Here is a 27,952-nt window from a genome sequence, read left to right as displayed (position 1 = left end):
TTTTAAACTATTTATTTTTACATCCTATCCAAATCTGTCAGTTAAAAGTCGAAAATAAATTGAACACCCAAGGTGAATTGGAAACAACAGAATTAGGACGCACCCATCTCCTCGGCATTTACCATTTTGCGTGTTTTGATAGAAATCATGAAATACTTCAGCCCTTTACAACACTGGAGTTTAGTTCAACGAATGCCCCAAAACATTACGCACACATTATACCACCCCATATCTGGGACATTTACATGGATTCAAAAGCTAGTGCATAGCAGGAGCAGGCCTTCAAAGGATGTGCTTGGTGAATCTTTGAGTTCCTCACTAAAATTAACCTTTTATTCATCACTGCGTTCTATATGTGCTCCACAACTCTAATTTTTTCTGCCCTACTTCAGGATCTGTACATGTCACAAAATGAAATTATCCTATAATTCTTACAACAATAGAGAGGCAGAACACACTCAACAAATAATAATCCATCTCACACCAAGAGGTGCCTCAGTCATCTTCGCAGTTGTCATCAATCTAGTGTGTGGTTATCTTGAAGGCTCTTTCCCAGTTTCGCTACGAGGAAGCACAAGCTTCAAGCTTTGGAAGAAGACTCCGCCAGGCTTCAGCAATACCATTTGCTAAATGTGCTTGTCCCTTAGCAAATTCATGAAAAGCAAGCCCCATATCCAGTGTCTTTTGTTCTTGAAATCGGACAATTTCTTCATTCATTAGCTGGACGATTGCCTCAAATCTTCTTGTTGCTTCCTCACCATCAGCCTTCAGCTGCATACACAAACTCATAATAAGGGGAAAAACAGCAATCATAGTAAAAGCAAACAATACAATTCAAGGCCAACTAACCACGTCATATTCACGCTCAGCGTCAGCCAATTTTTCTGAACGCGTTAGCCTAAGTTTGTTCCTGCAGAAGAATACAAACACATTTTCATCAATAATAAATTACTAGCAGTAAATTCCAATTAGTAGTTAATTATTAACAAGTTCTCTGGATAAGTTTCTATAGATTTGCTAATATTGATGTTCCCTTGTGCATAACTTGACAAGACAATATTTTGAAAGAACATTTCCTTAGACAGAGCAACAAGGAAGAAGGGCGGGTATTGCAACAGCATGGTCAATGTAGCTCTGGCTTAAATTTGGGTTCATAGGAATTAAACCTTTAAGTAACATTTAAGTTCATAAAAAAGACCTAATACAGATTAGTGCAGTTGTTTACAAAACTTGATTTGCTAAGAACCAGAAAACATGTTGTAAAATTTCTTAAAGCAACAGTTGGTTATCAACATAAAAAAAAAAAAAAAAATCCAAATTTTGTTCTGCTTGCATCACAAACACAATTTCCAACCACCTTCTTATCTCACATGCATCACATCACCAAAAAATGCTACAGTGTTATTTCAGATATTTTCCCCAAGCAGAGTTGACATCACTACCTACCAGCCTTGCATTTTGTGCTGAACATGAAAGAGTTGATATCATTATTCAATTACCAAGCATTAGCTCACTAAATCCTGAGTTCATGTACAAACTCACAATCTTCTACAGGGCATGAAGTTTCTGTTTTCATAATAATGTTTCCAAATATAAGATCCACAAACTAATGCAAGTTGTTGAAACTCACAGATCAATTTCCTTGAACTTTATAGTTTCAGCCAATTCACATTGCTGCTTAAATGCATTTGCCCTCTCAGCTATTGTAGCCTGTTAAGAAAGAAGGATGGAAAGAGTGTCAGATTATATTGGTAAAAAAAAAATGTGATAAAAAAATAGACAAAGCAAGAACTGCGGATCAAGACAAGGCGACATCATTCCACTATTCTTTGCCACAATTGTTGTATGATATTTGGTATTATAATTTACATAGAGAGAAAAAACGGGGGTTTTCTTCCTTGATTTATATTGCAAGAGCTACTCCCAATGGCTAAATAAATTCACGTATACGTTTCAAGAAAACATAATATCAGACAGAAGTCTCCACCCTTCAATAGGACACATGAACAATGCATAAGGCTCCCAGACTAACCTTAATTGACTGTACAGCACGAACATAGTCTTTCAAAGATTCTTCAAAGTTCATCAACAGGTGGTGAGCCTGAAACTCACCAAAAATAAATATACAATCAGATAAGTAAACTTCAGTTTTAAAGTAAAAAAAAAAAAAAAGTTCAGTGTGATATTTTATATAAGTACAAAAACGCACCTCCCTCTGCATCTTAACCGAGACTATTTCTGCTTTGTCCCCAACCTCAGAAAATACCTTACCGAGAGCATTATCTTCACATATACCAAGCAGCTTGACTGCCTTCCCAAACTCTGACAGAGATTGCCCCAACTCTGAGGTAAAATATCAAGAAACTCAATATGTGTAACTACCTTCATTCAAATGCAGCAAATGAGGAACCAAATCAATGTTATACAATAGCATTCAGCTCTGGAAAAAGAAGAATCTAAAACCACGAAAACCCATAAATGAGGTTCCACGAGAGAAAATGGGGAAAATCCAGTTTAATAGAGAAAAACTGAAAAGAGAGGTCCAACTTAAAATGTGTTCAAAAAAAAAAGGTGCTGATGAAAAAAGGCAACAGTATGAAACACGTTTCATTGTGGAAAATCGACTCTCTAATCTCTCAGAAAGAAATCTCTGCAGATCAAGTATTGGGAAAACAAATACTTTACTTTGTTTTTGGGAGATCAAGTTTTTGGGAAATCTCTGCAGATCAAGTTTTTGGGAGAACAAATACTTTACTTTGTTTAAAATGATAACATTTGCAGCATATACACCAGAATAGCATCCTACTACTGACACTAAAACATATAATCGAGCATTACAAGGAATGAGTACCCCTAATACCTCTATGTCTTTTTACAAGACGATAGGCATGCTTCTGAGCTTCACCTAAGTGATCTTCAAGCTCAAATATATAACGTTTTAGTTTCTCATACTCAGGAGTCGATTCTTCAACAGGTTTCTCCTTTCCAAGAACAACATCACTCACCTTTGACTGTACATCCTGCACAATATTGCAACTCTGTCAAAATTATATCTCTGAATACACACCTTTCAAGTTTCAAGGGATATTTCAAAACATTCTGCCAGTATGAAATGGTATTGAGGACCAACCAAAATGCTTATTGAGCTCCTTGTGAACGTGATGGAACTCTATGATGTGGAACACAGAGACCAGGAAAGACCAACTCACTAAAAGAAACCAGCAAGGTATCTCACTTTTCAGTATAAGCATCTCCTAACTTTTACCAACAGCTTAAATTTGTGAAAGAAAGAAATTGCAACATTTTCAAAATGTAGTTATCTAGAGCTCTCCCTAGCAAACTGATGTGGTACTAAAGATCACCTGAATGCATCTCGATGGCTAATTTTCAAAGGATTAATCAAATTTAAGTCAAAATTCCATCTGAGATAGAATAGAGAGTTTGAAATTTCAATCCAAATATACGGTACCTTGAAAATCTGCATCAAATCAGCTGGTTTCTTCTTGAAGATACCAATCTCTTGTGATCTTGCTCTTTCCATTGTCTACAGAACAGCCAGTGAAACGACACAATGCATAATGTACCAAACAAAGGAAGAAAAATTGAAATGGCATAGCATATAGAACGTTAAAAAGGTATGAAGTAAAATACAGAAGAATCAAGACAATGGAAACGAAATATGCACTTCAGATGCATTGTAAGAATTGACAGGTGTGGAAAAAGTCCTTGAAAAGAGGTAAGTAGGCAAAGAAAATGCTGCCAGACTGAAGTTGAACATCAATTCTTGAAAATGAAACATTTTTAAAGTACAACCTTAGAGAGGAAAAGGGTGCTCCCTTTAAAATAAATTTCCAAATGCAAGAAAAGCTTTATTCAAAATGAATTGCAGAACACCAAACCTTTTTTGTTAAAGCATCAAATTCAGCCAAACTACCTGTTCATCTGCCTGCAAAAAGATTCTCAGGTCCTCACTCTGCTGAAGAATGATATGAGAAGCTATCCGGTTGACAAATATATCAAGTGCTTGACGCCGCATTTCGATGAACTCAGCAGTGAACCTAAATTTTTCTGCCCAAGGAAGGACAAAGTTACAGTTACAGAAACACAGAATTGTCCCAACTAATCAGATTCACTGTGTGACAAGGTCAAAGTGCCTTAGACACATGCTAAACAAGACTTGCACTTCATCAGGATGTGTAGTAGTGAAATGACAGATGCATAAAATGCTATTCAATTCCTGGGTATGATGAATTGATGAAACTTTCAGGACATGGATGTGAAAAGAATATCAGTCATTAATGCCACTTTACATTTATTTTTTCCAGCCTAGATTAAAGTTTTGTGGTTGAAAAAACAATGGACAGTAGTGGCTAAGTAATTCGATAAATGAAGACAAGGAAAAAGACAAAGAATTATTCTGAGAATGAAAACACCTAGCATTACTAGTATCATCTCCCATGAGAACCTGTTCATGAATGTTTGATCGTCCCAATTAGCATATTTCGGAACTATAACAGTTGCAGGAACATGGTCTTTACTTTTGACACATTGCCACATCAGTCACTTCCCCAATTTGGCAACAGGGAAAACCATAAATGGATGACTATCATGCGGAACCACCGATAAAACAAGGAGAAACGAAGGAAAAGTATGTGCATTAACTTATTACCTACTGTGCTCTTCTCCGGAAGAGGAGGGATAAAGATTCCCTTGTACTTCTCAAAAAGACGATCTCGCAACCACACAAAATCACTATATCTACGAATAACAATCTTCTCTGGCCCTTGATAATCTGGCAAATTTGTCTGCAATAATAATTCCCAGATATAACTGACGCAGCCGAATCAACTATTCAGATAATTAAGAAGCAAGCATCCTATAATAGAAACATTCTAAAAACCTAACAATACTAATACCACTTTGACTTGCTTAAGGGGTGCAACAGAAAGTAAAGGCAAACCCTGACACTACAACAATGTAAGCACCGGAAAAATATATCTAACATTTACCGCTTATTTTTCACTACAGTTATCAAGAAAGCATCGCCATCAACTGTAAAAGTCATCACAGTAAGTTACTTTCCAAAAGAGCGATCAGTATCTATGTATGTGACTTGATAAGATATTTAATCAATCACAGCATACAATATTCGAGCAAATGAAGAATGAGGTGAAATATGCCAACCTTAGTGATAACTTTGTAGGAGATATAAGCTTGAACGCCATTGCCCATCTTAGCTGGATCAATCACTGATACTGATAAAAACGGCTCTTGCGACGACGGGGATCTAGGGCTCTGCGTTGACCCCGATCCACTCCTTTGCAGCTGCTGCAGCGTATTCAATCAATTCGAGTTAAATCCGTCATCAATTATGAATCAGAAAAATGTTTATTACTGAGACATGATATTGAATTTATACGCATGCAATATAAATATAAACGCGTTCAACTAAGTTCAATCACTACAAGGATGGTGGCATGTGTGTAAATACCGTCGGGATCATGGTTGTTCTTGTATTGGAGTCAGTGAAGAATAGCGGCGGAGATACAGAGAAGAGCGATAGAAGAGGTTTGTCGGATGAGAGGCGGATATGGAGTGTAGAGTGACGGAAGAGACTTGTTAATTGTATCGGCGGTGCTGGGGTAGTTGCTTCACCGTTCCGGCGAGTCCAGAGTGTAGTAATGTGCCAAAGCTGGGGGTATTATTGGGGTGGGATAAAAAAGGGGGGGTGACTGGTGAGGTAAATTCGGCCATTAACTGATTCGCCAGCTTACGCAATGGCGTCTGAGTTGGCAACTAACAAGTGGAGAACCCTCTTGTTTGTGGGCCCAATACCCTCGAGTTGTTTGTTCTAGTCCAGATAATGGTCTAAGATGTCTACTTTAATAATAACCTTGAACTTAGAGCACTTTGAGGATTAGCATGTGTATCATAAACTAGTACTACTAAACTGCTACTAGATGCTAAGGTGTAAACAAGATTGGTCGAGCCAACATGAGGTAACAGAAAAATTTAGGGTTCTTTTGCTTGGATAATGATTATCATGCAGTGCCAGTTGGAGCCTAAACTTATATTAGATCGAGTGTGTTTGGATTGTAAGTTATTTGAGATATTTTTACTGTAGCACTTTTTGTGATGTGATGTATGTGAGATAAAAAGATAATTGGAAAGATAAAAAGGTGTATTGGAAATTGTAATAGTGATGTAAGAAAATATATTTTGGTGAATAACTTGCAATCCAAACATATTTTCGATTTTTTACTTGGTAGGTTGAATTTATATTGTCAAGGCCTCTGCATTTTATTTGCACTAGTTAAGAGCCCATCTAATGTATGTGAATTTAAAAATATTAAAAATGAATTATCTTTGTATATATTTTTTTATATAAATAACATTTGTATTAGTTTTTCTAAAGAACTTTGGTTTGTATGGTTACAATAATTTAGTAGTTATAATTTTTGGAGTAGTTATGGATAGTTATTACAATACTTAGGTGGTTTTGAGTAGTTGTATCAATAGAACGTGATTAGATGAGTAAGGTTTTTTTTTTGGTAAAACTATAATTGAAAGTTCAAAAGATTACAATGATTGTTTATATCAATTGCCAATACTCTAACTTTTTATATTGTGTAGATTTGACTTGACTAGATTGACCAATATTAATTTGCAGTCACTATTATAGACGCAAATCACGTTCAAATAAGAATTCTTTCCCTTTAAAGTGTTGCTGTGTTCTTTGCCACCCTCCCTCCTCCCATAAGGCTCTTCCACTACCCAATCCACCATCGTTTTTCATCCAATTCACTACCGTTTTCGTGAATGTATTTAATTCTTCTCTTAACTTCTCTTCTTGCTCTATTAATCAAAAGTATCTTATATATAATAGTTTTGAAGTGACAACTAAACTAAAAAGGAAGTGAGACCGGTGGCAACTGCAAAAATAGGTTGACTTTTTTCCATTTTGGTTATGTCTCGTTTAATATGAGATCGATTCCTAATGAGATCAATTTGATTGACTAGTGCCCTATTTAATTTTCTATTTCTTGCCTAATTAACATCTTAGATTTTTTAAGACATGGCTTTTGCCTTATGGTGCCAAAAGCAACTCTATCATAAAATGTAAACTTTTCTAATTATCGGCATAATAATTCACTTCATAATATCTAATCTGTAATCATTCTCTCTAATTCAAATAATTAGCTTCATTTTATGTGTTGAATTTTGTATGGCTTTTATCATTGAATACGTGGCCCGTAATGTTATCAAATTTGAACAAAAAGGGGACAATTGATGATGAAAATTGGCTCCTAATTTTTTCATTTCGTACAAAAAAATAAGTATATTAATAATTAGAAAGATTCAAAAAAAAAATCAATACCTATGAAAGTTTATTGAAAGTTACATAGGCAATCATTGAAACAATATAAATAAGGTATATATATCTTAAATTTTTATGAAGCTATTTTTTACCTATTTCTTGTGTATATACTAATGGTAATTATAGTTTCAATTTTTAAGTTTTAACAAAAATTAGATTTGTTTGTCAAAAATGAAAGTAAGATGTGATAGATAATTTTAAGTATTTTTATTTAACTATTATAACTAATTTGCATGTGGTTATCATTACTAGCAATTTGCCAAATTTTTTCAACAATTCTTTTTTATTGTCAATATTACAAATATTATGGATCATAATATGTTTCCTTAAAAGTTAAGAGATCAATATATTAGGGATCATATATTTTAAATTTTGAAATACATGAAACTAAATTTGTTATCTTGGTGACTACTTTAACTCGGTATCTAATATTTGACAATTGTCTCGATAAGCCTACCTAACAAATACAATAAAAGTACAAAATGGCATCTAAAGTCTTGTATACTACAAATATAATCAAATCTTATTAGATCTCCGTAGTGACCTAGGGTTCAGCACTCCCGAACTTTTATCGGGAGTTCCACGTGTCTTTTAACCTCTTTATCTTTTGGGATGCACCATTTACAACTTTGCATAGGCCGTCTGAGTTGCACATCTAGAACATCAGTCACATTTTCTTTCTTAACAATCTATAAATGTCACCCATACTCCACTTATTTAAGATAATGACCAACTCCACACTCTTAGGCACAAAATGGCATCTAAAATCTTGTATACTACAAATATAATCAAATATTATTAGATCTATGTAGTGACCCACGGTTTGGCACTTCCGAGCTCTTTGTCAGGGACACCAGGTAATTTGACTATCTAGTGTGGAGATTGAGAGTTAGAGGAAGGAATTAGAGAAAAGAGAAGAGAGGCAGAAGAGGGAAAGAGAGAAAACTGAAGAGAGAGAGAAAGAATGGAAATTGTTATTTCTTCAAAATGTCGTTGTTACAATTAATGGTGGTCACCACCTTTATAACAACCTGATTCTGGTAGTTAATCCTAACCGACTCAATACTCACTACTAAACTACATCGTTTTGATTGCAATTAATCCAAGCCTGACAATTCCCTCCCCATAAAACAGACTTGTCCTCAAGTCTAAAATTCAGGGAATTGATGTTCAACAAAAGACTTGTCCTCCCAAGATGCCTCCTCATAATCCAAGTGATTCCATTTAATCAGAAACTGAATAACTGGCTTAGCATCTCGCAAAATAACCCTCCTTTTCAGAATTACTTCTGGCTTTAATGGACATTGATCCTGAAAGTCTAACTCTGGTAGGGTAGTGGAGCTGCCCTGCATTGGTCCCAATTTCTTCTTAAGCAAAGACACATGGACACTGAATGTAGTTTGGAGTCTGCTGGCAGCTTAAGTTTATAGGCTACTGCCCCCACCTTCTACTCAATCTGGAATGGCTCGTAGTACTTAGCTGCTAATTTGAGACATTTTCTGATAGCCACAGTCTGTTGTCTGTAGGGTTGGAGCTTTAGAAACACCCAATCCCCCACAGAGAACTCCCTTTCAGATCTGTGATAATCAGCATATTGTTTCATCCTTTGTTGAGCCTTGGTCAAGTTCTCCTCGATGCAGTATGATATCCTGATCCTTTCCTGCACCATGTTGGAAACTGCAGGAATCATGGAGTCTAAATACGGTCCCATTGGTAAATGTACTGGCTTGTATCCAAACAAGGCTTCAAAAGGGGTCATTCCCAGGCTTGAATGGTAGGTGGAATTGTACCACCACTCAGCCAGAGAAAACCACTTGCCCCACTTGGAAGGAAGCTCTCCAGTCATACACCTCAGGTAGTTTTCCAAACATTGGTTGAGTCTTTCATTCTAACCATCAGTCTGAGAATGGTAAGATGAAGAGTAATGTAGCTCAGTCCCAACTAGCTTGAAGAGCTCTTTCCAGAACCTGCTGGTGAAGATTTTGTCCCTATCAGTGATGATAGACTCTGGTAGGCCATGTAGCTTATAGATGTTGTCCAGAAAAGCTCGAGCAACCTCCTTTGCTATAAATGGATGTGTCAATCTGATGAAATGACCAAACTTGGTGAATCTGTCAATAACTACCAGTATAGTATCATAGCCTTGTGACTTAGGCAATTTCTCGATGAAATTCAATGTGAGATCATGCCTGTTTAGGTACAGAGAGTGGTTGCAGCAATCCGGGGTAGAGAACATTTTTAGACTTGTTTCTTTGACAGACATCACACTTCTGTATAAAGGACACCACTTCTTGCTTTATGTTTGGTCAGTAGAATAAATTCCTAATTTTCTGCCAGCAATTCCTCTGGCCTGAGTGACCACCTATTGCTGAAGCATGTAAGGCCAGTATAACTTGCTCCTTGATGTTTCCTGCCTCTCCAACATAGATCCTACCCTGGAATTTCAATATTCTATCCACCAGCGTATAGTCACTGTGAGAGTTGGGATCCAGCACTAGTTTAGCTATAATGTCTTGGCAGTGAGTGTCATCCTCATAACTTTTTTGCAACTCTGCAATCCAGCCAGGTTTGACAGAGGTAATAGCCATACAAGAGCTCAGTGCAGCTGTAGGTGTAACTTCATGTATCCTAGACAATGCATCAGCCACCTGGTTTTCACTACCTTTTTTGTACTGTATCTCATAGTCCAACCCTCTAGAAGCTTAGTCATCCATTTATGTTGAAGTGCAGTGTTCAATTTCTAATCCAATAGATACTTCAGAGACTGGTGGTCAGTTCTAATGATGAAATGATTCTCAACCAAGTAGTGCCTCCATTTAGTAACTGCCATTACTAGAGCAAGGAGTTCTTTTTCATACACTAATAATCCCAAGTTCTTAGCTGAGAGTGCCTTGCTTAAGAAAGCAATAGGGTGCCCCTCTTGCATCAGAATTGCTCATATACCTCCTCCATTGGCATCTGTCTCTACTACTAAAGACTTCTTGAAATCTGGCAACTGAAGAACAGGAGCTGAGCACATCAGTTTCTTAAGTTGATCAAAAGAATTTTGTGCTTGCATGTTCCATTTGAAGCTGTCCTTTCTGAGCAATTCAGTAAGTGGCTTGTAAACAAGCCCATAATACTTTATAAACCTTCTGTAATATCCTGTAAGTCCCAAAAAGCCTCTCAATTCCTTAACAGTTTGTGGTATGGGCCATTGCATAATGCTTTTGATCTTGGAATCATCCATAGTGATCCCTTGTTCAGTAATGGTATGCCCCAGATAGTCCACTCTGGTCTGAGCAAAGGCACACTTGAATTTCTTTACGTATAGTTGATTACTTCTCAGAATGTCAAACACAATCCTCAGATGATGCATATGAGTCTCCACTGTAGAACTGTATACAAGGATGTCATCAAAAAATATCAGAACAAATTTCCTCAAATAAGGTTGAAATATATGATTCATCAGTGATTGGAATGTGGCAGGAGCATTTGTGAGCCCAAAAGGCATGACTAGAAACTCAAAGTGCTCACAGTGAGTTTGAAAGGTTGTCTTGAAGGTATCCTGACATTTCATTCTGATCTGATAATATCCAGTTGTGAGATCCAACTTAATCTTAAACACAGCACCTGTTAGTTCATCCAGTAGCTCATACACATTGGGTATTGGGAATCTGTCCTTGATAGTTAATTCGTTTAACTTTCTGTAGTCCACACAAAATCTCCAAGTACCTTCTTTTTTCTTGACTAGCAAAATAGGGGAGACAAAAAGACTATTGTTGCACTTGACTATACCCTTCTGCAACATCTCAGTAACCTGCTTCTCAATTTCCTCCTTATGGCAATGGGGGTATCTATAAGGTTTCAATTTGAATGGCTTAGTTCCTGGTTTGAGGGGTATTTCATGATTCACATTTCTACTGGGAGGTAAGTCATTTGGGGTCTGAAACACATCTTCATAATGTTGTAGTAGTTCAGTTACTTCTGAGGGTATAGGGTCAGCTTCTCCTCTTTTATCCTGTGCTTAGCTCATTGCCATACACATCTGCTTCTTGTACTCTATGAATCTCCTTAAATCCTTTCCCCTGATTAGGTCCAGATCACAATCTTCTGCTCTCCCATGCAACTGGATCTCATCTCCCTCATGATGTAAAGATATTATGAGCTGATGAAAATCGAATGTAATTGGACTAAAGTGTGTTATCCAATTCACTCCCAATTTTATGTCCCAACCCCCAAGTTTCATTACTTTGAGGCTGAATCTGAAATTATGTTGGTTAATCCTCCAGTGCACATTAGGACAAATAGCATTACTAGTTACACACGTTCCATTGCCCATGATAACAGAAAATGGCTGATCCACCCACTGATACCCAATATCCATGCCAATAACCAATTCACTGCTGATGTAACTGTCTGAACTTCCAGTATCCACCAGAATTAGCACCTCCTCCCCATCAAGGATGCCCACCAGTGTAATGATTTTCCTTTTTAATGTTTCAGATAATGCATGTAAGGACATCTCCATTGCCTGCCCAGGATTCCCTGTCTGTTCATCCTGCTCACCCACTGCATCTTCAAAGGCAGATTCCTCTTCTTATTCAGGAACATGCAGTCTGTATAGCCTACCTTGTACTGGTGGCCTATTCCATACTTTTTCCCACACTTGAAGCATAGTCCATTAGCCCTCCTATACTGCATTTCCTGTGTTGAAGGTTTCTTTGAGTCCTTGAATTCCTCTTGAGGGTTTCTGAACTTGGAATATTTGAAATTGCTACTGACAGGCACATTGTATGAGTGACTCCCAGTAGTTGGTGTATTACTCCTCGTCATTCCAAACTTATGCTCCCCTAGAGCTCTGGTACTGTCCTTAGTATTCCTATGTTGGATCCTGATTGACTGTTCCTGCCACTATGAAATCTCAAATGTTTCTGTCAAGGTAGTAGATTTAAGCATCCTGACCATAGGTTTGATTTCTTCATTTAATCAACTTATGAAACTGGAAACAAAATAGTTTTCATCCAGATTTCGATTCTTAGTCATCATCAGAGGTTTCAATTCTTCAAATTTTTCTTGATATTATCTCACACTCCCTTCCTGTTGCAGCTTATTGAACTCTTCTATCATATCTCTGCAAGTACTATCATTGAATCGCCTATACAGTAATTCACTAAATTCTTTCCAGTCCAAATTAGGTTTCTCAATTTTTACCCCTTGAAACCACTTGTCAGCTCTACCTTCTAGATACATCTCAATGACCTCAACTTTCTGTTCCTCAGGAACTTGATAATTCAAAAGGTATTTATTACATTTACGGAGCCAATCCCTAGGATTTTCACCAGAAAATAATTGTAAATCAATTTTTGGAGGATTTGGAATCTGAAACTTACTCCAGTCTTTCTTGAAGGTCTTTTGAGCCTCCATTTCAGCCTGTAGCCTCTGGTGAGTTGGAGGAGTAGGTAGAATTGGTGTTAGATCCACGTTTGCTCTTCCATCCTTTTCTGGAACCTTATATTTCCCCGTTGTCATCTTCATCAGTAGGTTGTTAAACTTTAGTTCCAAATTCTATTAAGATTCTGTTCCATTCCAGTGACTCGGTCCTCCAGCCTCTTGTTGCTTTCTTTGAGCTCTATTTTCAATTCGCTTCTAATTTGTTGTTGCTCCAATTGAGCTGAATGCAAGGATCCTAGCAGTTCCTGGAGCTTGAACTCCTGTTTTTTCACTTGTTCCTCCAATGTTCGAAACCGAGTGCCTTCTGCCATTGAATTTCAAAGCGAGCTCCAAGGATCGATTGCTCTGGATACCAATTGTCAGGGACACCAGGTAATTTGACTATCTAGTGTGGAGATTGAGAGTTAGAGGAAGGAATTAGAGAAGAGAAAAGAGAGAAGAGAGACAGAAGAAGGAAAGAGAGAAAACTGAAGAGAGAGAAAGAATGAAAATTGTTATTTCTTCAAAATGTCGTTGTTACAATTAATGGTGGTCCCCACCTTTATAACAACCTGATTCTGGTAGTTAATCCTAACCGACTCAATACTCACTACTAAATTACATCGTTTTGATTGCAATTAATCCAAGCCAGACACTCTTATCAGGAGTTTCACATATCTTCTAACTTTTTTATCTTTTGGGATGCACCATTTACAACTTCGCATAGGCTGTCAGAGTTATACATCTAGAACATTAATCATCTTTTCTTTCTTTGCAATCTATAAATATTGCCCATACTCCACTTATTTAAGATAATGAACAACTTTACACTCTCTTTAGAATGTGAACAGTTGGTACTAACTTGAGTATCATCAACGAGACCCTAGTTTTGTATTGACACTCTTTTTAAACCTTGAATAACTCGTAATAACTTGAGTATCATAATCATCCTGGGGACGAGACCTTGATTTTGTATTGACAATCTTTTTAAACCGTGAACAACTCGTACTAATTTAAATATCACAGTTATCTTGGTTTTGTATTGACACTCTCTTTAAATTGTGCTACCTTGAATATCATAATTATCCCAGGATAAGATCTTGGTTTTGTACTTGAGTGTCACAATCATTCAAGGACAAGATCTTGGTTTTGTATTGTTGTTCAATACTTACAAGTGTTTAAGCAAAAGATCGTAGCCCACCAACTTGTACCTAACCTAGACTACTCAAAAATATATCTGAGAGCATTTCTAGCCCTTCAATCTATAGGTCTTATTTTTCATTTTTTTAGCAACAAGAAGAAATCACCATTTTCATTGAGAATTACGTCTATCTATTTTTAAAAATTAAAAAATCAAACATTTACACAAATTGAAAACTACCATGTATAAATGTGGATTAAAATTTAAAGAAACTTGATGTGTATTTTTTTTTTGTGGTTTGATTAATATTTAGGTTACAAAAATTATCAAGTTTTTAAAAACAGAAGTTCAATTTTTTTTTAAGTTCTAGTTTTTTAATCACTAAGTAAGAGAATATTAGGATACGTTGGATAAGTGTGTTTTTTAGCATGTTTTTAATTTTTCTCCCGCTGTCACCAATATTTCTAATCAAATCTATGTTCATCACTATTATCACCGCTCTCAATTCCTCCCACCATTGCTTCATTTACAACTGTTGCTTCCCGCCACCATAATTTTTTCACTTTTGTCATCTTTTCCCTACCTCTCATGCATTTTTTCATCTATTCTTCAACCATTTCTTCTGCTTTTTCCTCATATTCTCTTCCTTTTCTTTCTTTCCCTCGCCACTTCTCTCTCATCTCTCTTTCTCCACTCATCTTTCCTATTAACTGTCTCTTTCTCTAAATCCAGTTAGGCTATCAGATCTGGGGAGAGAGAATGGGAATAAAGGAAAAAAAGAGATCATAGGAGGATAATGAGAGAAAGACGAGTAAATAGAAGAAGGGAAGGGGAAATGAGAGAGAAAGAAATGAAGAAATAGAGAGAGAGGTAATTATGTGGATGAACTGAGAGAAGGGAAAAAGAAGATGAGAGAGAGTAACTGCTGATAGTAGCAAGTGAGGAAAGGGAGGCAGTGGTAGTGAAAAAAAAAGGAAAGGATGGGAAGCGGCGAAAAGGCAGTGATATGATTAAGTTAATATAAATATGATTTAGTTAATTTAGTTAGTTAAGTTAAATTTAAATATGATTTATTATAAGGGGAGGAGTAAAAAGGATAGCACGAAAAGAAGAAATGTAAGTGAGGTGTTGTGAGTTAAAGGCATATCCTTATACTATATAAGAATGAGTTTAGAGCTTGAATTTTAACCGCAAGGGTGGGGTTCTTTTGGAAATGTAAGAGTGTTTGGAGTGCAATTAGAGTATTGAATATGAGTCATTATAATTAATTTAATTTTGTTGTAATTACTTGGATGTCCTTTTAAACATTTAAAGCTAGGGGTAAATTTGATATGTGACAGTGTTTGATATCCGATTAAACATTAGATACAACTGAATTCAGCTTGTGTTTTAGTGAAATTACATAAAAGCCCTTCTAATCATTTAATTGTATTAACATCTAAATCTTTTAATTTCTTAAAGCCTTTCTCATCAATTATTTGCAAAGTTATGATATATAGATGTTAAGATACAATTAATGTCAATTAGTAGAGAAGTCTGGTTTCTCGACCGTTACCATAGTAACCCCCATCTATTCAAATTCATTTCATTTACTTATAGGTTTTGTTCCAGTACAATCATACAGTATATTGAATTCGGATGTTGCTACATTAGCTACTCCTCTTCTCCATTTTGCAACACATTTTTCAATAGGTATGTTTTTTTTAACCAATCTACTTTTTGGTTGTAAAAAATCTGTAATATTTCAAGTTGTATGTGCAATAGTTTTTTAGTGTTTTAATTCAATTGTCCATGTTAGACAAGCTTGATACGTAAGAGACCACATTTGTTAATTGTTATTTATGGTTTAAAATAAGTTTATCATCATAAATTTTCCCATTTATAGATTGCATCTACTTCTTTTGTTGTTTTAACTATTAGTTAGGGTAATTTCAAATCGTTTGCTACTTTATTGACTATTCCATTTAGACAATTTTTCACTTCATCTAATTTGCCAATATATTTAATTATCTATTTAAAACTATATGGCTAATAATCTAAAGTATGCACCTCATTACTTTTAATTGTTTTTCTTGAATTGAGTGGATTATGATGCTTTAGTACTTTTTTGAGGTAATTATTCCTCTAAATTAGCATGTTAGTTGTTGTATATTTTTGCAACTAATACAAAACTGATATTTCATGATTGTAACCCCTATCGACAAGTAGATGCTTTGCTATATGTCCTAAATCATACAATAAATTATAATTAATTGCTTGCTCAATGTGAAGGCCTCGTAATGATATATGTCCTTGAAATCAATATAAATTCAAGAATTTGGCTTACAAAAACCGAAATTTCACTAGCAATGATTTCTTCAAGTATGCTAATTGTTCAAATCTCACTTATATGACAAGATAATGTGGTGGATTGCTCTCATATCAATATCAAATTCAAACTAAATAACAAATTTTAACATCCCTAAAATGCATGAGCAGATATAAATAGGTATTTTATTATACTAGGTTAGATGCAAAGTAGTTGATCGTATCTTATAATTATGTTTTATTGCATATTATATTTTTTGACTCAATATGTAACTTATGATTTTTTTAAATTTAATATCATATAATAAAATTGTCATACTTCAATTCTTATACTATAAAATGTCAAATAATAATTATTAACCATCTTTAATTATAGGCACCAAACTCCCACGCGTTGCGTGGGCTTTTCCCCCTAGTTACTTACATTAAATACACATCCCTCTTGATATATGCATGACTAATAAAACGTTAATGTTAAAATTTGCGGAATTAAAAGGGGGGAAGTATTAGCCAACCAATAAGCGGTATGGTATCCGACAATGCAAAAGTGAAACTTCACTCGATGCTTCACCCTTAATTTGGGACCAGGGGCAGGAATGATTGCAAGTGCTAAAGGTTATGTGCATTTTACATACGATGTAACTCTGTTTGTACATAGTGTAACTTACTTTCAACAACGTGTAATTTTAGAACAAAATTTTATGGGTCCCTCACATATTATTAAAAATGAAATACAAGATGAGATCTAGATCGTATAATTTTTTTGATCAAATCTTGACCGTGAGCTGCTCAAGGACGGTTCGCTTGATGGCCGTCCCTGCCCCAAATCCCTTAATTTGCGACCACTTGCGATCCTCGTAAGATTCTTCATATACGGCATACGCCGAAAGGTAGAAAGAGACCTGACGCATACCATCCATCCATACTAGGAAAAGAGCGTTCCTTTTTTCAAGTACGAACGATGGACCCACCAAGAAGCCGAGGGATAGAAAATTGGGATAATTTCACAAACCTCTCCTAAGGTTTCATGAAATATCACCTAGCTCCTTTGAACTTTTTAAAATCTCACTTAACACCCTTAAAATGATAGTAGGGCCATATGCTAATATCAAAGGTGATGAATTGTCAATAACACCCTCATATTTAAATTTTCTAAACTTGTTTTTCTTTTTCTAAATGTCAATAAAATATAGGATTTAATCAATGAAATATTTAGCGCATTTGGAGAAAAATAGCTGCAGATTCTTTTTTCCTCTTTTTTTTTTGTGTTTCACAACTTTATTTATTTATTTAGTTATTTGTTCCTATTCATGTAGAGCGCAAGAGAAATAAAATAACTAAAACACCGAACTGCAGTTTTTCAAATTCTGAGTTTTTTATAATAAAATTTTCATATTTCTTTCCCAGAAAAAAGTCGGTCTATTTTGAATAAATTCTTTGTATGATATTGAAGTTGAATTTCATCTATTGCTGAGTTTTTTGGCTCAAATGTATGCTTTTTATATGCTAATTGCCTTCAATGCTATGGAGGGTTTTATTTATAGAAATGGTTTAAAAAAATATTTGCTTTTACTGTCTCTCTCTACTATAGAAATGACTATTGGTTGTAACATAAAATCTTATCAATTTTCATCTCCTTATTTTTAAGATGATTCCAATTTAGTACTTTTTTTCCTTGATTTGTCAAATGTTCATTTTTCTATAGGCTAAGGGTAGTAAAGGCACTAAAATAATCTCTCTCCTCAAATATGAATTTTTTAATATGACAATGTTACCAAAATGTCAATTCGAGGGGTGCTAAGTGAGATTTTGAAAACCTCAAGGGAGCCAGGTGATATTTCATGAAACCTCAGGGGAGGTTTCTGAAATTATCCCTAGAAAATTTAAACGAGGTGAAAGGGGTGGTGGGTCCCGCGTTTGGACTTCACACTGGCTCTCTTCCCTGTGATAACTCATAGAAATTATCACTCCCATCATTGCTCTCTGCGACCCCTCGCCACGTCATTAAACCTTCCCATCATCCAATCGCTCCTCCCTCCCACTCGGCTTGCATGATACGGATACCATCGTGTCCGTTCGATTCCTAGTGGACCCCGCACCCTACAAAGAAATATGGGCCCCACATATTTCTAGGGGCATTTATTATTTCCTAGGCCCGTTTTCAGGGGATAAAAAATAGAACTCCCGAAACCCATCCCAACGCCAACAGATTACTCGCGCGGTGCTGCAGTTTCAGTACTACCGGAGGCAGCAGCAGCAGCAGCAGTAGGTAGGAAGATAGCTGTCACACTCAAATGGACCAAAACGGCACCGTTAATTCCCGTCATCGTCGATCGCCCTCCTCTGACAGATTTCTCGGCGTTTTCTCTCCGACCGAACGAAGCACCGCTCTCAGTGCTTCTGGAGACAACTCTGCCTCCGGCGACGAGCTTAACGAAGACGACGTCTTCTGGACTGGTGACTTTACTGAGCCTCGTGGCCGGTCCTCTTCCCCTTCCTCAGTCATCAACATGCGCCAGCCCTTCCGGAAGCCGGAGAATTTCGGTATACTTGCTGCCTTGTCGGATGACCACCGTAACCCCAACCAATCTTTGCTCTACAGGAAGGCCTCTCTCTCTCCCTCGACGTCGTCGTTTAACAAAACCCCACTTTCGGCTTCACCTACTCAACCGTCGCCGTTTTCACGTGCGATTCCTTCTATTCCGAAACCGCAGCAGAACTACAGCACCTACTCGCAGTCGATGCCAGCAAGGAAGTTCCAACAGTCGGCTCCGGTGAATGTGCCGATGATGCCGAGAAAGGTGAGGAACGGCTCGCTGGCTGACGTGGATGTTGATGATAATGACGCCGACGATGAGATGCTCCCGCCGCACGAGATCGCTGCACGAGGATCGGCGGCTGGGTCTCCGAAGACCACGTTCTCGGTGCTTGAAGGCGTCGGGAGAACTCTCAAAGGCAGAGATCTTCGTCAGGTTCGCAACGCCGTCTGGCGCCAAACAGGTTTTGTCGATTGAAAAGCTACGATATCTGATTTTGACACAAATATACCCGTATAAATTGGGGTTTTTCGGACTGAGAAGTTTGAATTTTTGCTAGCTTTTCAGAGGCCTAAGATACAATTGCTGTTGTAGTCAGCCGGGGACTTCAAAGGTTCCCCATTTTGGCGCATCGGAGTTATTATAGTGCTGAGGATGTTAAATGTGTTATCTATAAGATTTTGTTGCGGAAGAAATTCTTGTACCATTATGGTACAACCTGGATAACAGATACTAGTCTTGGTAGAATTAAGAAGGAAGAACTTCTTTTTTCTGAATTTCAATCATCTTCAATACTTGAGGGACTAATAATAACAATCGACCATCCTCAATAGTTATCCTACTAGTTATAAGGTTTGAATGCTCAAAATGAAGAAATGAAAATGAAGGATAATTGTTAGTTGTAATAGTGGCTTTTAAGTTATGGTAGGCTAAGTATATAAGCAGGTTGCTGCAGATTAACTAGTTTTGCAAGTTATAGGTACTTTAAAGTTAAAAATCAAGGTCCACCTTTTCAATACATCGATGCCGTAAGCATTTGTACTCTGGTAGAGATGGAGGAGGCAGAGAAGACTGCCTTCTATTATAAATTTGAGTACATTTCATGTAATTTCCAATGTGTGACTTTGTGATCAATCCACTTTGGTTTGGTAGGTTACCATCACACACTCAATTCCGAGTGTGGATATACTCTAATCGAGTTAAACTTGGATTACCTGGTAGTTTTCTAAAATGTGTTAATTAGTTGTGTAATTTGAAATAGGATGGCCTGTTAGTTACTGTATTGTCTTTTAGTCTTTCTGTGTTGCTTATTTAATAGTATAGAAGGGTATTGATTGTCAAGAAAAAGAAATACAACTACTTAGCACCTTGATATCATTTTTGATTTCAAATAATACTCTATCCAAACAAACATGCTTCCCGTCCATGTTGTAACTGTATTTAATGGAAGTCCAATGCATTAACATCAATTAATGTCAAATGTGGTCTCAGGTAGAGGCCTGACAGGTATTCAGCTGGTTCCTTTGCATGCTCCAACTTTTGTACTAGTTCATTGGAGAACTTGAATAGATTTTGTTCAGATATTGTTACTTTTTCCTGTTGGTAAATTTTAGTAATACAAGTGGGAGATAGTCACTGTACATTTTATTCTACATTTTAGACTGCAAAGTGTGTCCATTTAGGATATTAGTGGTGCAATGCTGAGGAATGACAAACTTGTGCTGGACAAGATTAGAGAAAGAATAATAAGTAGGTAATGACATTTTTCTTGGTGGTTGTGTATTGATGTGACCTAGAATGGAAACTCAAAGGAAATGCTGGTAGTCAACTCTTACAGGGATCTTCAAATTACTCTGATTTCACTAAATGTACGGTCGGGGATATTCCAGATGCCGCTGTGTTGTGGATACATATTAGTTGTAAGAGAACAAGATTATTTTTTTCTGAAAGTAGCAGGCCTGAGCTATGCTTGCTAATTATGCTGTAGCTGGAAGGAGTACAATAGTTTCTCTTCTGATAATTATGTTTACAAATTTCACAAAATGTACAATAACTTTTATTTGATTTGTGTGCTTCTGATATTTTAGATTGGACCAAAAGAGCGAGCATTGCATTTACCTTCTCTTTTTAGTTAACATTAAGAAGCTCTTTGCTTTGCACTTTATCAAACTCGTGAACTGGCTGCTCACACCACCACCAACGCAGTTGATCTAACTTTCTTTAAGATCAATAGCCATTAGCATGGTTTGCACTTAACCCGCACATTCGGTTATGCTATCGGCATTGATCATTTCTTTGCGCAACTGCATATCCACCTTGTGACTAGTTAGAAACTTGCGGTTCACGTCTTTAGTTGGCTAGTTATGATTGATATTGGTTACGGCTTGGCATAACCATGGCGTACTGAAATTTGAAAAAGTAACAGTTCTTACTTGGTCAGAAGTCACATAAGTGATACCATCAGCACTGTGTTTTGTTTAACTGTCAACGGGATTGGCTTTGGTGATAAAAGTTATATACCTGGTTTGATGCTTCTTCTAGTCACCTATACTTGAAGCTTAATGCATCCTGCACGATTTTGTCAAATATGGTCCCATTGAAAGATCTGAATGGTATTTGAACCAAAATTTTTTGCAGTTTTCCTGCCTTAACCACTTACAACTTAAATGTGGATATTATACCTGGTGTTAGTAATCTTGTAGTCATATGGACTTGAAGATCAATGCATCATGCCAAACTCGGGTCACATTTAGAAATTTGAATGGTATTTGGATTAGAATTCTTCACAGTTACTCGATTTTGTCTAATCACAATGTATAGCTGTTATAGTTTCATGAAAGTAACTGGAAATCATGGTGTTCTAATCATGATGATTTATTTAGTGAGAAATGCTCTTACTCCATGTGCAATTGATTGAATGGATTTTCAACGGTTACAAACTAAGGCTCGTGTTCTAGTTGTGTAGAGTCAAGACACTTCATCCAACACTGCTGTATATTACTAATGGTAAATAATATCGTGTTCATGATTAGAGAGACGAAAGCTTGTTTGTACAATCTGCACAAAGAATCTAGATCTAAATTCACCTTGAAACTATTGATGAAAACAATATATGAAATTCTATAACTTTTACTGTTTGAAGGAACTTTTGCGATGAGGCAAATTCTAGCAGTTCATTGGACCTAATCTAAAGCATTATACGACCTATTTACCAAGGCATAGCAAGTAGGTTTCACATTATGAAAAATCTAAAATCTGAATACTCTCTTCATTTTGTAAAGGACTCGTAGTTATTTGCTCGTTCAAAATTTAAACTTGGACTTGAGTAGCTCAAGCTATTTAAATTCCTTGTGATCTTACATGAGAAGTCTATTTTAATCTAATCTATTTAAGGTGAATGTCTATTTTATCAATATGTTTAAAACATAAATCTGTACTACTTGAGAACTCAATTAAACTCGAATTATAGCGTGTTAAAACCGCCTGTTTAAGTACCTATTAACGCCTCTAGTATGTTAGCTGTAGTCATGCTCCCACATAAGGATCTCCTTTACGTTAGAGCTTGAGGAATAATTAGAAATGTGAGAAGCCTTGCTGATTCTTGTTATACTTTAGCGAAATAATTAAAATAGAGGTAAGAATAGTCGATTCTCCATTTCTTTATCCATGTTAGTATATTTTTTAAATAAAAAATTCATAATTCATTCTCACAAATCTGTACTAATGGCACAAGATGCATCAAATCAAATTAGCATGTGACAAAAATAACAGATATATTAGATCTGAAAAATTTTAAAAAAAAATTAAAACCTTGTACAGAACAAAATAGGAGAAATAAAAGTCTACCTATGAAATCTTAGGAGAGAGAATACTCTAATTAAAAAAAACTTTGGACAGGCTTTATTTAAACAATACAAGAAAATTAGAAATTCGAGGAAGGGAGACCATGGTCGATTGAAAAAATTTGTCTACAAGAGACAAAGAGCTTATGAAGATTACTAATAATGCTTAGTATAGTGTGGAATGAAAAAAGATTTCGATCTTTAACCATGTCATGTTTGGGAGACAAGGTAACTTTTTGCATTCATGATCAACGCTACTGCTATTTCTTCATCCGAGTTATGGGTTGGGGAACAAAGAACTTTGCTTTAATGATAAACGGTTGGGTATTTAGCTCGGTTTTGTGCCTACACCTAATTGTTCTTCACATAAATCTATTCATCGACAATACAGAATATCAAGATTCAGGCAAGACTAGGAACAAATGCCCTTTCTTATTTCTGAATTGATTTCGATCAAATTGGAGCACCTTTATGCTTTTAATCAGAAAGACGAGCGTCGGACAAAACGAGTCAGATTTCCATATCCAGCAAACAAAACAACAAGCAGCGTGACAAGTCAGAATATCAATAAGCGTTAAGTTGTGGAAGTTCACAGGGGGAAAGAATCCCCTCACCGTCCATGATCATTTTCCTCATCCTTGCCACTAAAGGATGCAACTGCCCGTAAATGTCCAACATATCAGATAAACTTTAATTTTCCCCCATAGAAATGTGCAAATGCAACAAACAAAAGAAAAAATTCAAGACCAAAAACAGTTTGAGGCCAGGGCAAACGCAAGTCAGGATATCAATAAGCCTCGGAAGTTGAGCTCATGGAGGTATTCACCTCTCGCACATCTAATTTTGTCTTCATCCTCACAAAATCAATCAAATGAAAAATTACAAGCACAAGAAACAGTAGCCCCTGTACTAAACAATTATTGAATGCCCAAGGTAGTAATTCCCCCATATTTGATTCTGTTACAATGATAAAACTAAAATCCAGATGAAAAGAAATGTACCCCACTTCACCGTGAGACATTCACCAATCAACAATTTTGACCCTGCCAAACCCGATGTCAGAACCCAAACAGAAAGACATCTGCCGGAATTCCAACAATTAGGAAAAAGCGGGCAGCCAAAATAAAAAGTTATGCCTCGACAAATAAAAGAGAAGAGCGGGATAAAACAGGACTGAATCCTCAATAGGAAAACCCTAAAGAGAAAGCCCCAGACATATACGACACGCCCCAAAAACAGGGTCTGTAGTATATAATCGTTAATCTAGCGCAGCTATGACTCGAAACGCTTCCATTGCTGAAAGGTGGAAGGCGATCTTAAGGGCTGCGCCTGGGCATAATATTTTTGAATTGCTATCAAACATTCAAACGTCCAATTGATTGATAATTGAAAGCACCAAGAGAGAAAAAGATTGAAGCGAGAATGATTTCAATTTTTCCCACTCAAATCGAATTGGTTCGTCAAACCCTAGCCTGCGGCTGTTGAGATGTGGGGGCGCGGAGCAAGCCAGAGTTATTTATACTGGTACTTTTTATCTTCCTCTTCTACGGGCCTGTGTCCCCTCGGATTGCCGAGCCCATTCGGCCAGAAATTGCTTCCATCAATAAGGTTTAAAACACAAACCCTTGGAGTTGGCACACCGACTTGCATGGACAACCCGGATTGCATTGCATGCCTGCACACACTGGAAGATCCAGCCCAAAGCCGCAAGTGATAGAGCCCACCAAAATTTAGACAAATCTCTATAGACCTAGGCTTGGCTTGGATTTTCCTCCCGTCTCCCGGACCATTGCTTTAACATTTTTTATGCTTAGGCATTTTTTTTTTAAGCCCTATGGATATGTTCTTACAAGAAATTTTTATTTTTTGATCTTCTTTCCTTTTTGACAGGAAATAATCTGGGGAATATAGAGCTTCACTAGGCTGAGGGGAGTTTTATTTTTTCCTCTTTTTTTGGCAGAAGAAGAGAGTGTGAGCTGTTTTGCAAGTTTCGTTCATTTTGTTTGAAACATGATGCTCGTACTAAAATTTTTAAGAATTTGTTTTTGAATTAATCTTTCTATGTACTTACTAACATGCATACCTTGTCAGATTTGCATGCACGATAAATAATTTGAATTTGAACTTTAAATCTAAATTTTATATATACATACATCATACATACATTTAACCATCGGTATATACATAAAATTACTCCTTGCACTTCTGCACCGCGGGGCTGGGTGTTTAAATCATAATTAGGTGATGATGCATGCACTAAGGGCGCAAATCGACAGAGAGACTTTCTCTTACTTGTGGATGTGAATTGAGTGGTGCTCCATAAAATTCTTTTGAATTGGTACCATCACTCTTCAGTACTCTTCTTCCATGCATGTACATTCTGGGGGAAAAGGCCTAGGCGATATCGGAATTCCGATGTATTTTACCAATTTCGTTTCAGTTGTAGGTAAGAATCTAATGCGGAAAGTCACCATCCGAGAATGCCAAAGCCGATTTCGTTTAGTGAACTGTGCCGATTTCAGCTGCAACTTCCCAATCGAACTCAATTTTCTGTGTTGAAGAATTTATGTGCAAGGAGTGGTTGGGCTCAAAACATAAAGCAGTAGTGTCATTTCGTTGTAGAGTTTCGTCGTGCTTACTGAGGATTTTCATCTGCAATTGCTCGAATAACTCTCAATTTTCTTGATGAACAACATGCGTCAAACTTACCCAAAAGAATCATGCGTCAATGGGATTTTTTTTTTTTGATTCCGAATCTTTGATGTATCAAAGTACGTGCTTTGAAAGTATCGGAAAAATAACTAAGAAAGGGGGCTTCCGGGTCAAAGACACATCATTGGCAAACTTCATACTTGGACACCTGTCATTAGGCTTTCTTTTTTTTTTTTTTTCTCTCTCTTTTTCAACAAGGCAGGAGTGAAACTTAGGAATTAAGGAAGGACCATGAGAATCTAAATTTAGAATTCTTAATTCTCAGGAGTAATCTAATTATGACGAATGGATTATGTCAAAAAGATTCCTAGCTTGTATTCCTCGCTGGCTGGCGTGGTGTTCAAATCCAAATATAACATGGAAATACCATGGTTCAGTACGTTCGAAGGTTCGACCAATCAAATATGTGCTCTCTTTATTTTAATGTTTTCTGCCAAAATAATAAATAATAATAAATGTTTTCTCCAATTTGAGGAAGTGCGCATGCGAATGGAGGAGAAAACCAATCGAGTGTTTGGACTAACTTTTTCTGTGCGATGGTAGAGCAAATTGCGAATTTTCACTACTACTAATATATTTGGAGATTATTCTTCCAGTACTAATTGACTCTTATTTAACCCCATAATTCTGTAGATTGACCAGCAGTTTTGCATGATCTTGCCTGTTTGCTTCACGACGACAGATATCAGGGAACAGAGATGCGGGTGTCTGTATCTGATGCTTCCAGCAAAGCCTCCCCGCCGCCCTTGTTCTTGTGATTTTTATATTCTCAAGTTTCTTTTAATTTTTAGAATTAATCTACTGTGCACTGAAAGTGTATACGTTATCACGATTAGATATATAATACGTATTTAAAATTTAAATTTAGATTACGTGTCATGCATCTAATAATGAATATATGCATACACTGTCAACCAGTCAGTCAGTATACAATAATAGATTAATCCTAACTTTTATCCTCTCTTCGACCCAAAGTTGTATTCTTGATTATGGGAATCGTACGTGTTGACATTTCTCTACGTATGCTGCCATTCCAGGAAAAGATGTATAGAACATTATTATGTTGGTGTGAAAAAAAAATTTGAATTCCACACCTGGAAGAGAATTCTCTTGAAAAACACGAGTTCCACAATCTGGTCTCCATTGCTCATTTAATGTTGGCGTACTACCGGTTTCCGTAGAAAATATGTCGTATACGTCACATGCCTGAAAGCAAGCAGGAGGAGGAGACTTTAAACAAGCAGTATAAATCTCCGTTTGGATTAGCTGTTTTTGGATTTGTTTTTCAAAAACACCACTGTAGCATTTTGAATCTGAAAAACAAGTCCGTTTGGATTAGTTGTTTTTGGGGTTGTTTTTCAAAAACTATATGAAAAACTTTTACTGTAGATTTTTTTGGATTATTTTTAGAGGTATTTTGGAAACATATTTTTGAGTATTTTTAGAATATTATAATTTTTATATTTTTATATAAATATACATTTATGCATTTATAATCCATTTATATTTACAAATGTATAGATGTATATTATTATAAATGAATAAATTATAAATGAATATTATATAAATGTATAAATTATAAATTATAATTTTATATTTTTATATAAATATGCATTTATGCATTTATAATACATTTATAGATATTTATAAATAAATATATTTATATATTCATATAAAAATATATAAATGTATTATATTATATATAATACATAATATAAATATATTTATAAATGTATAACTGTATATTATTATAAATGTATAAATGAATATTATAAATATATTATAAATTATAAGTGTATATTATTATAAATTTATAAATTATAAATGAATATTATAAATGTATAAATTAATATATTATAAATATATATTAATATTATGTAGAAATGTATTTATATAATTAATATAAATGTATATATGTATTGATATTATGTATAAATGTAAAATTAATATTATGTATATTAATATAAATGTATAAATGTATTAATATATATAATACATAATATAAATGTATATTTAAATGTATAAGTGTATATTATTAAAAATGTATAAATTATAAATGAATATTATATAAATGTATAAATTAATAAATTATAAATATATATTAATATTATGTAGAAATGTATTAATATAATTAATATAAATGTATACATGTATTAATATTATGTATAAATGTAAAATTAATATTATGTATATTAATATAAATGTATAAATGTATAAATTAATATATTATAAATATATATTAATATTATGTAGAAATGTATTTATATAATTAATATAAATGTATATATGTATTGATATTATGTATAAATGTAAAATTAATATTATGTATATTAATATAAATGTATAAATGTATTATATATATATAATACATAATATAAATGTATATTTAAATGTATAAGTGTATATTATTAAAAATGTATAAATTATAAATGAATATTATATAAATGTATAAATTAATAAATTATAAATATATATGTAGAAATGTATTAATATAATTAATATAAATGTATACATGTATTAATATTATGTATAAATGTAAAATTAATATTATGTATATTAATATAAATGTATAAATGTATTATATTATATATTATACATAATATAAATGTATATTATAAATAAA

General features: G+C 35.3%; 2 protein-coding genes across 3 annotated transcripts; one reads left to right on the top strand and one right to left on the bottom strand.

Moving 5' to 3' along the window:
• Nucleotides 1-133: 133 nt before the first annotated feature.
• Nucleotides 134-5,703, bottom strand: LOC113775995 (sorting nexin 1). 2 transcript variants are annotated; one of them, XM_027321062.1, is made up of 11 exons: nucleotides 5,492-5,703; nucleotides 5,185-5,328; nucleotides 4,670-4,805; nucleotides 3,935-4,068; nucleotides 3,470-3,544; nucleotides 2,861-3,020; nucleotides 2,210-2,343; nucleotides 2,033-2,101; nucleotides 1,631-1,710; nucleotides 850-910; nucleotides 134-771 (listed from the first exon to the last, which is right to left on the bottom strand). In XM_027321062.1, the coding sequence occupies exons 1-11, from the start codon at nucleotides 5,501-5,503 to the stop codon at nucleotides 562-564; spliced, it is 1,215 nt and encodes a 404-aa protein (XP_027176863.1). In that variant the 5' UTR covers nucleotides 5,504-5,703; the 3' UTR covers nucleotides 134-561. The 2 variants fall into 2 exon arrangements, with proteins under 2 accessions (XP_027176863.1, XP_027176864.1); XM_027321063.1 differs by having other exon boundaries at nucleotides 5,185-5,325.
• A 12,725-nt stretch (nucleotides 5,704-18,428) lies between these two features.
• LOC113772992 lies at nucleotides 18,429-20,849 on the top strand. The gene has a single exon (XM_027317507.1). The coding sequence runs from the start codon at nucleotides 18,533-18,535 to the stop codon at nucleotides 19,250-19,252; it is 720 nt and encodes a 239-aa protein (XP_027173308.1). The 5' UTR covers nucleotides 18,429-18,532; the 3' UTR covers nucleotides 19,253-20,849.
• Nucleotides 20,850-27,952: the final 7,103 nt, after the last annotated feature.

This window comes from Coffea eugenioides, chromosome 6 (genome assembly GCF_003713205.1).
Source record: "Coffea eugenioides isolate CCC68of chromosome 6, Ceug_1.0, whole genome shotgun sequence".
NCBI classification, from domain to species: Eukaryota; Viridiplantae; Streptophyta; class Magnoliopsida; order Gentianales; family Rubiaceae; genus Coffea; species Coffea eugenioides.
The sequence above is the reverse complement of the archived record's forward strand: the minus strand, read 5'-3'. Positions and strand labels throughout refer to the sequence as shown.